The sequence below is a fragment of the Sorex araneus genome, chromosome 4 (assembly GCF_027595985.1).
Source record: "Sorex araneus isolate mSorAra2 chromosome 4, mSorAra2.pri, whole genome shotgun sequence".
NCBI classification, from domain to species: domain Eukaryota; kingdom Metazoa; phylum Chordata; class Mammalia; order Eulipotyphla; family Soricidae; genus Sorex; species Sorex araneus.
This window is the reverse complement of record NC_073305.1, coordinates 37,550,359-37,563,080: the sequence shown is the minus strand read 5'-3', so window position 1 is coordinate 37,563,080 and position 12,722 is coordinate 37,550,359. Positions and strand designations below refer to the sequence as shown.

The 12,722-nt window shown below is 48.6% G+C and overlaps 1 protein-coding gene across 1 annotated transcript; it reads right to left on the bottom strand.

Moving 5' to 3' along the window:
* Positions 1-2,995: 2,995 nt before the first annotated feature.
* On the bottom strand, positions 2,996-3,580 carry LOC101540840 (U2 small nuclear ribonucleoprotein B''-like). Its single transcript, XM_055137051.1, has one exon. The coding sequence runs from the start codon at positions 3,546-3,548 to the stop codon at positions 3,030-3,032; it is 519 nt and encodes a 172-aa protein (XP_054993026.1). The 5' UTR covers positions 3,549-3,580; the 3' UTR covers positions 2,996-3,029.
* Between the last annotated feature and the right edge of the window lie 9,142 nt (positions 3,581-12,722).

Sequence of the window (12,722 nt, the reverse complement as noted above, 5' to 3'; positions counted from 1 at the left end):
TTTAGGAGCAGAGGGTCCGTTTCTCTCGCGGCAGCTCCGGATCTTTAGGATATTGGTATTAAGGATTGAACTCAGATCAGGCATGTGCAAACCAGAGCACCTTACCTGCTGGGCTAGCTCTCCTCAAGTGAAGTTTATCTTCACCGTCAGCCTTTACAAAGAACTCAGTGATGTCCTGATCAGGGTCACATTAAATGTAGCACTATCGTCCCGTTGTTCATTGATTTGCCCTAGCGGGCACCAGTAACATCTCCATTGTGAGACTTGTTACTGTTTTTGGCATATCGAATACACCACAGGTAGCTTGCCAGGCTCTGCTGTGAGGGCGGGATACTCTCAGTAGCATGCCGGGCTCTCTGAGAGGGACGGAGTACTCGAACCCGGGTCAGCCGCGTGCAAGGCAAACACCCTACCCACTGTACTATTGCTCCGGTCCATACTGCTGAGCATGACCCCAAAAATTAAAGCCCACAGAGCTTTATTTTTACAACTGATTATAGAGTAAAAAAAAAAAACCTGATTTCTCAGCTATTATTTCAGAAGACTGAATATCAAAAGCATTGATAATAAAATGTGAGAATAAGCTAAACAATGCAGAACAAAATATGTTTTGAAGAACTTTTACACCGTGAAAAGAAACATGTTTGACATTTAAGGTAGAAAGACATCAATAAAAACTAACTAAGTTATTAGGGCTGGAGCGATAGCACAGTGGGTAGGGCGTTTTTGCCTTGCACGTGGCCAACCTGGGTTCGATTCCCAGCATCCCATATGGTCCCCTGAGCACCATCAGGAGTAACTCCTAAGTGCAAAGCCAGGAGTAACCCCTGTGCATAGCCGGGTGTGACCCAAAAAGAAAAAAAAAACTAACTTAGTTATCAATCATCAAGAGTTTATTTAAGCTAGACACAATCTCCAAAGTATTCTCTGGCAGAAGTACGTGCGTGCAATAGGGGCTGGAGAGATAGCACAGCGGGTAGGGCGTTTGCCTTGCACGCGGCCGACCCGGGTTCAAATCCCAGCATCCCATATGGTCCCCTGAGCACGGCCAGGGGTAATTCCTGAGTGCAGAGCCAGGAGTAACCCCTGTGCATCGCCAGGTGTGACCCAAAAAGAAAAAAAAAAGAAGTACGTGCAATAAACATTGTCCTTGTCACTGTCATTGTCATCCCATTGCTCATCGATTTGCTCAAGTGGGCACCAGTAACATTTCCATTGTAAAACTTGTTACTGTTTTTGGCATATCAAATATACCACGGGTAGTTTGCCAGGCTCTGTCATGCAGGCGACATACTCTCAGTAGTTTGCATACTCTCTGAGATGGGCAGAGGAATAGAACCTGGGTCAGCTGCATGCAAGGCAAACACCCTACCCGCTGTACTATTGCTCCAGCCCGTGCAATAAACATGCAAAAAAAAAAAAAAAAAGGAAAAAGTTACGAGGAGAAATGATAGCATTATATTTTGGCATAGATCCTTAACTTTCAAATTGGAGGAGTATTCTCCTCCTAACAAAATTCAGTCTTCTGAATTTTAAAAGTATAAACATACTTTTCAATTTATATAAATAACATTTCATTACTTTTAACATGTCTCACAGTTTTTCACAGGGACCACAATTAGTTTTGCTTGGGGACCCCCCAACGCCACCCCTGCAGTTCTCAGGGGACTCTGTGGTGCAGGGGGTCAAAGTGAGGGCTTCCAGCATGCTAGTTGTGTGCGCTACCTCTTGAGCTCTTCTACAACCCATTTTATAGTTTTTAGACCACGTTTTGCACTTTTTTGATTAAATGTATCTCAGTATTTTATTCTTATGGCATATTTGATATGCCAAATACAGTAACAATAACAGGTCTCATTCCCCTGACCCTGAAAGAGCCTCCAGTCGTTGGGAAAGGCAAGTAAGAAGAGGCTGCTAAAATCTCAGGGCTGGGATGAATGGAGACATTATTGCCGCCCGCTCAAGTAAATCAATGAACAACAGGATGACAGTGATACAGTGATTCTTACTGATGCTATTGTTAAAAAAAAAAAAAACACTCTAAATTTCGGGGCTGGAGCAATAGCATAGCAGGTAGGGCATTTGCCTTGCACGAGGCCAACCCGAGTTCGATTCCCAAGATCCCATATGGTCACCTGAGCACCGCCAGGAGTAATTCCTGAGTGCAGGGCCAGGAGTAACCCTGTGCATTTCCAGGTGTGACCCAAAAACGGGAAAAAAAAGAAAAAATACTGTAAATTTCATTTTTAGACTGTTGATAACATAAAAATACAATTGATTTTTATATATTGATCTCATTTCCTGCAACCTGGCTGAGTGCATTCATTGACTCTGATCATTTTCCTGTATTTCTTAGGATTTCTATATAAGACATCATGTCATCCCCAAGCAGAGATCATCTTCTTCCTTGCCAATCTGAGTGTCTTTTATTTCATTCTCTTGCTGATTTATAGTCTAACAAACCCATCTTCCTTCCTTGTCGAGAAGTCATCTCATCGCAGTTAGAACGGAGCAAGGCAGGAGGGTGCTGGGGACAGGAAGATGGGTCTTGCACCAGGAACGGACAGAAGGGGGTCCCACTCACCATGGTTTAGGGTCTCTCTTTTGTTCTTGTCTATATGTGTTCTTTGTCTTACTGGCCATCTTGATGACCCCCCCCCCCACCCCTTAACCAAAACCAAAGCTAAATTTCTTTTTTTTTTTTACATGGAATACAAATAAAGGTTTATTATATAAAACTAAGGCCATACACATTCAACCTCAAAAGACTAGGTAATTTTAACTCCACAAAAATTTCACTTTTCCTTTCTCCTCCATCTCCAATTATCACAATGCCCAGAGTAAATGTTATTTAAAAAAAAAAAAACACTATAAATAACACCAAGTCCTTTAAAGACATCAATCTCAAATGTTATTTCTTGACATAGGTGATCTTCATGGCATGACGGTGTGATCTTAAATCCCTATAAGGCATTCCGGGAAGCTCCAGCCTGACCATCATTTTCAAATGCAACAAAAGCAATGTCATGTCATCCAGGTACCAGATGTACTTCTTTAAAACCAGGAAATTGATTAAACAGCATGGATAACATCATCTCATTAGTCTCTTCTGGTAAATTATTAAGGAATAAAATACAGTTTGGAGGGTAATCAGGAACCTGAGGATTTTGTGCTGAATTTCCTTGGGTGTTAGCTGAATTTGGAGTTCCCAGCCCAGCCTTCTTGTTTGCAATTGCTGCAGTCTGCTCCACAGTTTTGGCTTTTTTCTTTTCTTTTAACTTTTCTTTGTCAGCAAAAGTGCCACGCATCTTGGATATTATATCAGAATCTGTTTTTGCATACTGGATTCGCATTGGTTTACCATAAAACGGAAATCCTTGTAACTGCCTTAAGGCACTAGTGGATGAACCAAGCTCCTTAAATATAACAAAAGCTTGTCCCCGCATCTTCATGGTCTTTAGAGCCACAATATCTACCACATGGCCAAACTGAGAAAACAGGGCATATAGGGATCTCTGTAGTTCTTCTTTTTTAATTTTGTCATTCATATTATTGATATAAATTGTATGATTTGGTCTGACATCCAAGTTTTGAGTCAAACTTTTCAAACACCGGGAGACGACGGGCAGTGCGTCTAAAGCTAAATTTCTTTTAAACTAACTTTCCTGAGGCCCCGGGGTGTGGTTCCAGGGCAGAGGGTCTGCCAATGCCGTGCTGTTTTCTGTGTGTGAGGGCTGCCATTTAGGGTCCAGGGCAAAGGGAGTGATCTCTGGTGCGTGTGTGTGACCCGAGCCATCACAGTGCCAACCAGCTTTCGCAAGGGAAGGGGGGAAATTCTAATTTTTAAAAAAATCACCCTATGGTAAGATTCTTAGTAAGCACTTCTGCACGAAGGAAGCAGGCGCCAGACAGGAGGCTCAAGGAACTCTAATTCGACATGTCCCATTTCTGCAAGAACAGCCCTACCAGACTGATTGTACTGAAGATCTATTTTTATGAAGGGGGAAAAGAGAAGTATTATTCACCAGGTCTCAGAAATGCTGCAACCCTCAGCAACCAGCTAAAGATAACTCAGGCAAGGAACTCTGCCCAGACATTCGGGTGGAGGAGGGGGTGGGGGTGAACGGCACAAAGGTCTGGGTGCCCAGAATCAGCTTCTCAGGGAACAAGCGTTCCAAACTATCATCTTAGAGAAAATGGGCTTGATGAGCCTTCCTCCGGAGTGCTTCCCTGAAGTCAGCAGTCCAAGAGGAATCTCCTGGCGCTGGAGCGATAATACAGCAGACAGGGCATTTGTCTTCTACACAGCCAGCCCAGTTCCGTCCTCAACATCCCACGTGGTCCCCTGGACCCCTCAGGACTGATCTCTGAGTGCAGAGCCGAGAGTAACCCCTGAGCCTTGCTGCGTGTGACCCAAACCCCTGCCCCCCAACAGAGACATCTCCACATTTTCCCTCAACCCAACTCTCCAGCCAGAACTGGTCTCTCCCTCCTAGTGAGAAGAACCCCCAGAACTGTGAACAGGACTGGCCTCGGGTGGGATGGGAATGTACTGAGTATGCGCTTGACTCAGAAGGAGGCAGTTGGCCTTGTGTGTTCTGTGCACTCTGCTGGCCCTGCCCCTCCCCCCCGCATGCCAGGCACAATTGGGTTTTTGTTTTTTTGTTGGGGGGGCGGACTGGGTCACCTCTCAGGGCTTACTCTTAGCTCTGTACTCAGAATTCACTCCTGGCAATGCAAAGGGAACTATGTGCAGTGCTGGAGATTGAACCAGGGTGGGTCTCATGCAGGGTAAGTGCTTTACCCCCTTATGCTATTACTCTGGCCCCCGATCCAAGTTCTAATCCCCAAACTCAGCCAAGGATCAACTGTGTAGATACAGATAAGTCCCCCATCCTCTCTGTGCCTCAGTCTACTCACCCAAGAGGCATTAGATTTATATCAGAGTTCTCAAATAACCATCTATATACCCCAACAGATTCTTCATTTTATTTATTTTGATTTGAGGGGCACACCTGGCAGTGTTCAGGGCTAACTCCCGGCTCTGCCCTCAGGGACCACCCCATATGGGATGCTGGGGATCAAAACTGGGTCAGTCATGTGCAAAGCAAGTGCCCTGCCCACTGTATTCTTTCTCTCTGGTCCCTGATCCTTCATTTTAGATTCACAAAATCTGTACCAAACGCCTTGACTTATTTAAAATCTATAAACTCGTATTCAAAACTATCTGGTGAGAACTGTTTATAAAAAAATTTTTGTTGTTTTGTTTTGCTTTGGGCTGAAGCAATAGCACAGCGAGTAGGGCGCTTGCCTTGCACGTGGCCGACCCGGGTTCGATTCCTCCGTCCCTCTCGGGGAGCCCAGCAAACTACCTAGTGTATCCCACCCACACAGCAGAGCCTGGCAAGTTACCCATGGCATATTCGATATGCCAAAAAACAGTAACAACAAGTCTCACAATGGAGACATTACTGGTGCCCGCTCGAGCAAATTGATGAGCAACAGGACAGCAGTGCTACAGTGCAGTTTTGCTTTGGGGTCACTCCTAGTGATGCTCAGGGAAATCTGTAATACATGTCAACCCGTGTGTTATCTCTCTGGCCCCTGAGACATTTTTTAGTGCAGCTAAAGAGTGTAGTCAGTGGACACATACTTGGCATATAGGAGGCCCAGATACAGTCCCCAGCACTACATCGTCCCCTGAACATCACCAGGAGTAACCTAGAGCTAGGAATAACTCCTGAGCACAGCAAGGGGTGATCTCAAAATAGAGAGCAAGGAGGGAGGGAGGAAGGGAGGGGAAGAGGAGAGAGAGAGAGAGAGAGAGAGAGAGAGAGAGAGAGAGAGAGAGAGAGAGAGAGAGAGAGAGAGAGGAGGTGGAAGAGGAAAAGGAAGAGGAGGAGGAAGAGGAGGAGGAGAGGAGGAGGAGGAGGAGGAGGAGGAGGAGGAGGAGGAGAACCTTTCCCTCTCAGAGTAGTAGGGATGTGCTAGTGGAAGGTACCTGCCCTGCACCCCACCCAAAGGAGTTGTAAATCAAGCAGTGAAATTTGGTAGCCAATATAGGTTAACAGCCCCTTCAAAGGAGTTCCAGAAGAGTGGAGATAAGAGATAACAGTCCCTTCACAGGAGTTGCAGGAATGAAGATCAGCCGTTTCAGAGCTGGGCCTGGGGCTCTGCAGGGTTTTCGGAGGAGGGGCGGAGGCCTGGGGCCAGCATGTAGAGAGAGCGTGCGAGCCCCAAGAGGGCAGCATTCAAGACCGGGATCGGTGGTCAACCATCACGGACCTTTGGATCCCAAGGTCAGGCTGAATTTGACAAGACCTGGACGGGGACGGAGTCTCGATGAAGAGGGAGTGAGTAGAAGATGAAGAAGCGGCAGCATCAAGGATGCAGTTTCCCAAGAGTTTTCTCTGCAAAGCAAAGAAGGCAGCCGCAGGTGTCTGGGAGGGGAAGGGCGGATCACCGGGTGTTGCTAGGGCATGAGAGGCTGAGCACGTCTGGGGAGGGGTGCAGCTGCAGTGTGGAGTCTGAGCCTGTACGGGTGAGGCCTGGTTCCATCCCCAACACCGCATGCCGGCCCCAGCCACTCGCAAGCATCACCAGGAGTGACCCCTGCAGTAAAAGGCCTGACAGTTTCCCCAGGGGAGCTGAGGCCTGCTGGTTGCATGCCCCGGGACACTCCAGTGGGTGCGAACTCAGGCCTGTCAGCACTTTTCAACTTTCAGTTCCCAAATCTCTGGCTCGTTCTGTTTGTTCCTATGGGTCCTTCTCCATTTAGCTATTGATGGCGTCTGATGGCTCGTGGTGGCTGGTTCACATCCCGAGAGGGAAGGACCCTTGCAGGACCAAGGGTGCCTCGAGGAAACATCCAGCACCAGGTCCTCCTTCATGGTCCAGTTTCAGAACCGACAGTTCCCAGGTAGCGTTGCTCTGTCCCAGGGAAAAACAGTGAGAGCCCCTGCCCAGGAAAGCTTCCGGGTGTTCATAGCTCTCCCCAGGACACTGTCACTGTCACTGTCATCCCGTTGCTCATCGATTTGTTCGAGCGGGCACCAGTAACGTCTCTCATTGAGAGACTTATTGTTACTGTTTTTGGCATATCCAATACGCACGGGTAGCTTGCCAGGCTCTGCCGTGCGGGCTCCATACTCTCGGTAGCTTGCCGGGCTCTCCGAGAGGGGCGGAGAAGTCGAACTCGGATCGGCCGCGTGAAAGGCGAACGCCCAACCGCTGTGCTATCGCTCCAGCCCAGGAGACGGAATTCCAGCCTTCACAGGGCCCAACTTCCGGCTCAGGGACCAGAACAGCTAGAGGGGAGAATAAACTCCGGTGGGCTCCAACCAAATGCTGGAAGAGCGCCAGGAGAGGGGGCATGTGTGTGGCCCTGGGTGATAAGCGCTAACCGGCATGGACCCCAGCACCTCAGGGAAGGACCCCACACCAATAGCAACAACAATGAATATAATAATAAGAAAGGAAGCGATGAAAGGACCCGAAACAGTGATGCCTAGTATCAGGCAGAGTGAAGTTAGTCAGAGAGAGAGATCGACACAGAAAGACCCTCATATGAGGGGTGTAAGGAAAAATAATGGGGAAATGATGAGTGCCCCAAAACAAAGAACATGGAAACTGGTCTTCAACAGGAAATGTGCCATTTGACAGGGCTGGGGAACGGGACAGGGAGGGAACATCTACGGTGGAGGGGAGAGTTAGTCCTGAGGAGGAGATACTGGAAGATGTTATGTATGATATCCTACCAGCAGCAGTGCTGGGAAATCACCTCGAAGAAACTTATTTAAGAAAGAGAGAAAGAAAGAAAGAAAGAAAGAAAGAAAGAAAGAAAGAAAGAAAGAAAGAAAGAAAGAAAGAAAGAAAGAAAGAAAGAAAGAAAGAAAGAAAGAAAGGAAGGAAGGAAGGAAGGAAGGAAGGAAGGAAGGAAGGAAGGAAGAAAGAAAGAAAGAAAGAAAGAAAGAAAGAAAGAAAGAAAGAAAGAAAGAAAGAAAGAAAGAAAGAAAGAAAGAAAGAAAGAAAGAAAGAAAGAAAGAAAGAAAGAAAGAAAGAGAAAGGCACCATCCAAGGAGAACGAAGGAGGGAGGCTCTAGAATGGAGGTTAGCTTTTATTTCATCAATTAATTTTCAGCTCTGGGGTCTCTCCCTGCTATGCTCAGGGCTTACTCCTGACTCTGTGTTGAGGAGTCACTTCGAGCAGCACTCAAAGAGCCATACGTGGTGCTGGGGTCAACCACGTACAAGATAAGCACCTTTTTTTTTTGTTGGTCACACCCAGCCATGCTCAGGGGTTACTCCTGGCTTTGCACTCAGGAATTACTACTGACAGTGCTTGGGGCCCATATGCGATGCTGGGAATCAAACCCAGGTGGGCCGTGTGCAAGGCAAACACCCTACTTGCTGTACTATCACTCCAGCCCAAGATAAGCACATTTACCACTGAACTCTCACCAGCCGGGCAGTTAATTGCACCTAACTGCATGTTTTCCTGTTTTCACTTGGAGTATTTATCACCTTGACAGTATTTTTTTTATTATTATTATTATTTTATTTTTTTTTTTTTTTTTTGCTTTTTGGGTCACACCCAGCGATGCTCAGGGGTTACTCCTGGCTTTGCACTCAGGAATTACTCCTGGCGGTGCTTGGGGGACCATATGGGATGCCGGGGATTGAACCCGGGTCGGCCGCGTGCAAGGCAAACGCCCTACCCGCTGTGCTATCGCTCCGGCCCGGCATTTTTTTTAATTGGTTGAGACTCTGTGGTTTACAATACTATTAACAATGGTTTCTCTTGCATGTAGAAATACCTACTCCTCTTTTCTTTAGAGGCAGGAATACCTGTGGAACATGCCATAGCTTCAGTTTGAAAAAAGGGTGGGTACCAGAGCGATCGTACAGCAGGTAGGGCATTTGCCTTGCACACAGCTGACCTGGGTTCAACCCCAGCATCCTGTATGGTCTCCCAAGCATGACCAGGAGTAATTCCTGAGTGCAGAGCCAGGAGTAACCCCTCAGCATTGCTGGATGTGACCCAAAAAGAAAAAAAAAAAAACAGAAAAACAGGGGAGTGGGGCAGAGCTATCATATAGTAGGCCGGGCATTTGCTTGGCATGCAACTGGCCCAAGTTTGATCCCTGTCATCCCAAATGGTCCTCTGAGCCCTGCCAGGAGTGATCCCCTAGCACAGAGCCAGGAGAAAGACCTCAGCACGGCCAGGGGTGTCCCAATAAACAAAACAAAACAAAACAAAACAAAACAACCTTACAGTAGAGGGTGAGAGGGTGAGTAATAGTATATTTCTCCCACATATACATTACCCAAAAAAGGGGGGGCTTCTCCTCATATCAGCAGTGCCCACCATCACCAGTGTACCTGCCTTCCTCTCCCAAGGACCCCAACACCTCTCCATCTCAGCCCCCCACAACTCAATTATGTGGGTCATTTCTCCCAGCGTGTCGCCTCTGGTCCTTTGCTGCCCCCTTGCTGGGTGTATCTTTAAGTCTCACATAAGAGAACAACGGCCCCAAGGCTTGACTTCAGACACCTTGTATGGTCCCGCAGCCCTTCAAAAAAATATTCTCATTTAGAGACTGGAGACTTACAGCAGTAAGTAAGTCAATTTAGGGACTTACAGCAGTAAGGGACTTGCTCTGCATGCAAGCACCTGGCCTGGGTCTGATCCCTGGCACCCCGGATGATCCCCCCCGCGTCGCTAAGGATCATATCATACTCAAGATATGACCCTTGAGTACAGAGTCGGAACTAAGCTCTGAGCACTGCCAGGTGTGGCCCCAGCAGCAACAACAACAAAACCAAAATCAAAAGCTCAGGGCTAAGACTTGACAAGCAGAAACAAACAAAAACAAGGGAAATGAAACAGAGTGAGCCTCAGTGGGTTTGTATGACTGAACAGAAAGGGAATCCGCACCCCGCCTGGTCTGCAGGATGAAGCCCAACTCCCGCGGGCTTCCTCAGCGTCTTTCCAGGTAGAACCAGAGACACTCAGCAGCGAATACTCAAGTCTAAAGCCAGGTCCTCCCAGTGTCTCCCCGCTAGCTCTGAACAAAGCACTAACCTTCCCAAGGCCCCGCCTAATCTAAATTTGAATTCTGATGCTACAGTTTTGTTTGTTTTTTCTTTTTAATGAGAATTTGGTATGTGTGTAAAGTGATTTGTCAAAATGATGAGCACAGGGCCTGAGTGATAGTACAGTGGACCGGGCACTTGCCCTGCATGCAGCTGACCTGGGTTCAATCCCAGCCCAACACATGGCCCCAGAGCCCCACCAGAGGAAGCCCCTGGGCACCCCAGGATGCAACAAAATAACAACAACAAAATGAGGAGCAAAGACTCACTCTCCTTCCATGTCCTGCTTCCTGTCTCCATTTTTCTCTGCCCCTGAGTCTCTTGGCCGACCAGTTCCCTCACTTTCTTCCATAATATGCTATTCTCCCTTCCTTCTCTCTCTCTCTCTCTCTCTCTCTCTCTCTCTCTCTCTCTCTCTCTCTCTCTCTCTCTCTCTCTCTCTCCCTTTCTCTCTCTCTCTCTCTCCCTGACTCCTCTCTTCCTCTTTCTGTCTCTCTCCCCTTCCAAACACAACTTGGGTCCTCTCTCCGAAAGATCCAAATCAGTAAGACACACGCCTTGCATGTGACTGATCCCAGTTTGATCCAAGGCACTACCTGTGATCTCCTGAGCCCGGCTAGGAGTGATCCCTGAGCACAGAGTTAGGAGTATTTGGGGGGAGTTTGGGACCAAACCCTGCGGTGCTCAGAGGCTATTCTATTCCCTACTCAGTGTTTGGGATTTAATGCCAGAAGCACTCTGGGACCATGCTATGCCAGGGATATAACCTGAACCTCCCACATGCAAACGCCATCTGCTCAGATTGTTGAGCTATCATCTCTCTGACATTACCTGCCCTTTTGAAACTATGTTCCATTAGAGTATCTCTTCTCTCTGTGTCTCTCTCTCTCTTGCTCGCTCTCTCGCTCTCCCCTCCTTCTATCTCTATCTCTACCTCTAATCTGCCTTGTTTAACCCAAAACCCAGTGCCTGTTAGCTGTCCAAAGAATTATTGGAGAATAAATACATGAAATGCTGAAATTCCATGTCGGCCCTGCAAGTGTCATTTGATGGAGTGCTGCCACCTTCTGGGAATTTGGGGATACTGCAGCCACTCCTTACTTCCCACCCCCCCACCCACACACACCTGTGTTCTAAGTCACAGAACACTTTTCTGTGGCTGGTTGATTTTATAACACTCCTAGTTTGCTTCCCACTCGGCCACGGAGAACTGTGAGCCCTGGAGGCATTTCTCCCACCTCTCCGCGTGCACACCTCACACGCTCTGCAATCTGGATGTGCTCCTTAGGAGGGCCACGACTGCTGTCCAAGTCCTCTTGCCACCGGCTCCCCTGACACCTGCCTTAACTCTGCACGCCCTCAGCTTCGCCATCACCACCTGCCTGCTCTCCCGGTAGTTCTCCTGCCTCTGTCAGCTCTTACCTCCTGACCTCTCTCTTCCAAGTTGCCACCTCCTCCAGGTCTGGCCCCGAGCCGTCTTCTTGCCTCAGATCCAGCGGCGAGTTCTCCCCTACAGGCTTCAACCCCCCTTGCACACTCGTCTCTGTCACCCACCTACTCCTCCATCCTCAGCTCCATACTCTTGCCTTGAGACCCCGCCCAGATCTCTGGACCCTCCCGTCCTTGCTCCCTTCAAATGGGCTGAGGGGAAGGCGCCCCATGAATCATTTCACCTCACCAGAAAGCTCGGGCTTACTTCCAAGTCCCCAGTGGACTGTGCGGTACCAGGGATGGAATCCAGGCCCTCTCCATGCAAAGCGGCATTCAGCCCTTTGAGCCACGTCTCTGAGCTGGGAACGCCAGTTCTGCAGCAAGAGAAGTAAAGCATGTGGGGCTCATCCCCGACCTTCCCCCAAGACTGGGGAATACGGCCAGCTTGCTTTCCCGTGCTGGGTCTCGGGTTCTTCCACAGGAAGGATCTGGAGTCATGCCCTCTCCCGCCGTGAGAAGGCAGACCTGGGAAGTTCTCGTTGACTGTTCATCGCTCAGAAGAGAGAGGGTCGGAGCAATAGCACAGCAGGTGGGGTGCTTGCCTTGCACACGGCCAACCTGGATCCATCTCCCACACCCCGGGCCCCACCAGGAGTAATCCCTGGGTGCAGATCCAGGAGCAATCCCTGAGTGCAGAGCCAGGAGCAATCCCTGAGCACCACCAGGTGTGGCCCCCATCCAAAGAAAATGCAGAAGAGAAAGTGCAGGAAAGCAGATCTGAGGGACAGAGCTGCAGGTGGACACCGAGGATGCCAATGACCTGAGGCCAGACTTCCTGTCTGGTGGCTCTCTGCCACAGTTCCCTCCATCCTGCACCGGCCGCAGCATCTGAGCCTCGGCCCTCACCCTGGCACTCTTCATCCTCCGCAGGCACCTGTGGCCGTGGAAAGGGCACTGCTGGGACTAAAGGTCTGTGGTTTCACTTTGTTTGAGTCCACTCCCTTTGTTCAGAAGATGTTTGAACAAAACTTCCCCGCTGTGTTATCACTCCAGCCCCAAGCTGTGTTTTTATTCTCCCACCATATCTGGACCCAGTTCAAAAATCAACCACGCAGAGAGTGAGCGTATCTCTTAGGACTGAGGCCCCAGGGCAAGAACCCAGCAAGGAAGAAAGGTTATAAGACAGGTGAAGAGCA

Excerpts from the sequence above, each read along its gene's own strand:
- LOC101540840 (XM_055137051.1), bottom strand. The coding sequence starts at position 3,548 with ATGAATGACAAAATTAAAAAAGAAGAACTACAGAGATCCCTATATGCC.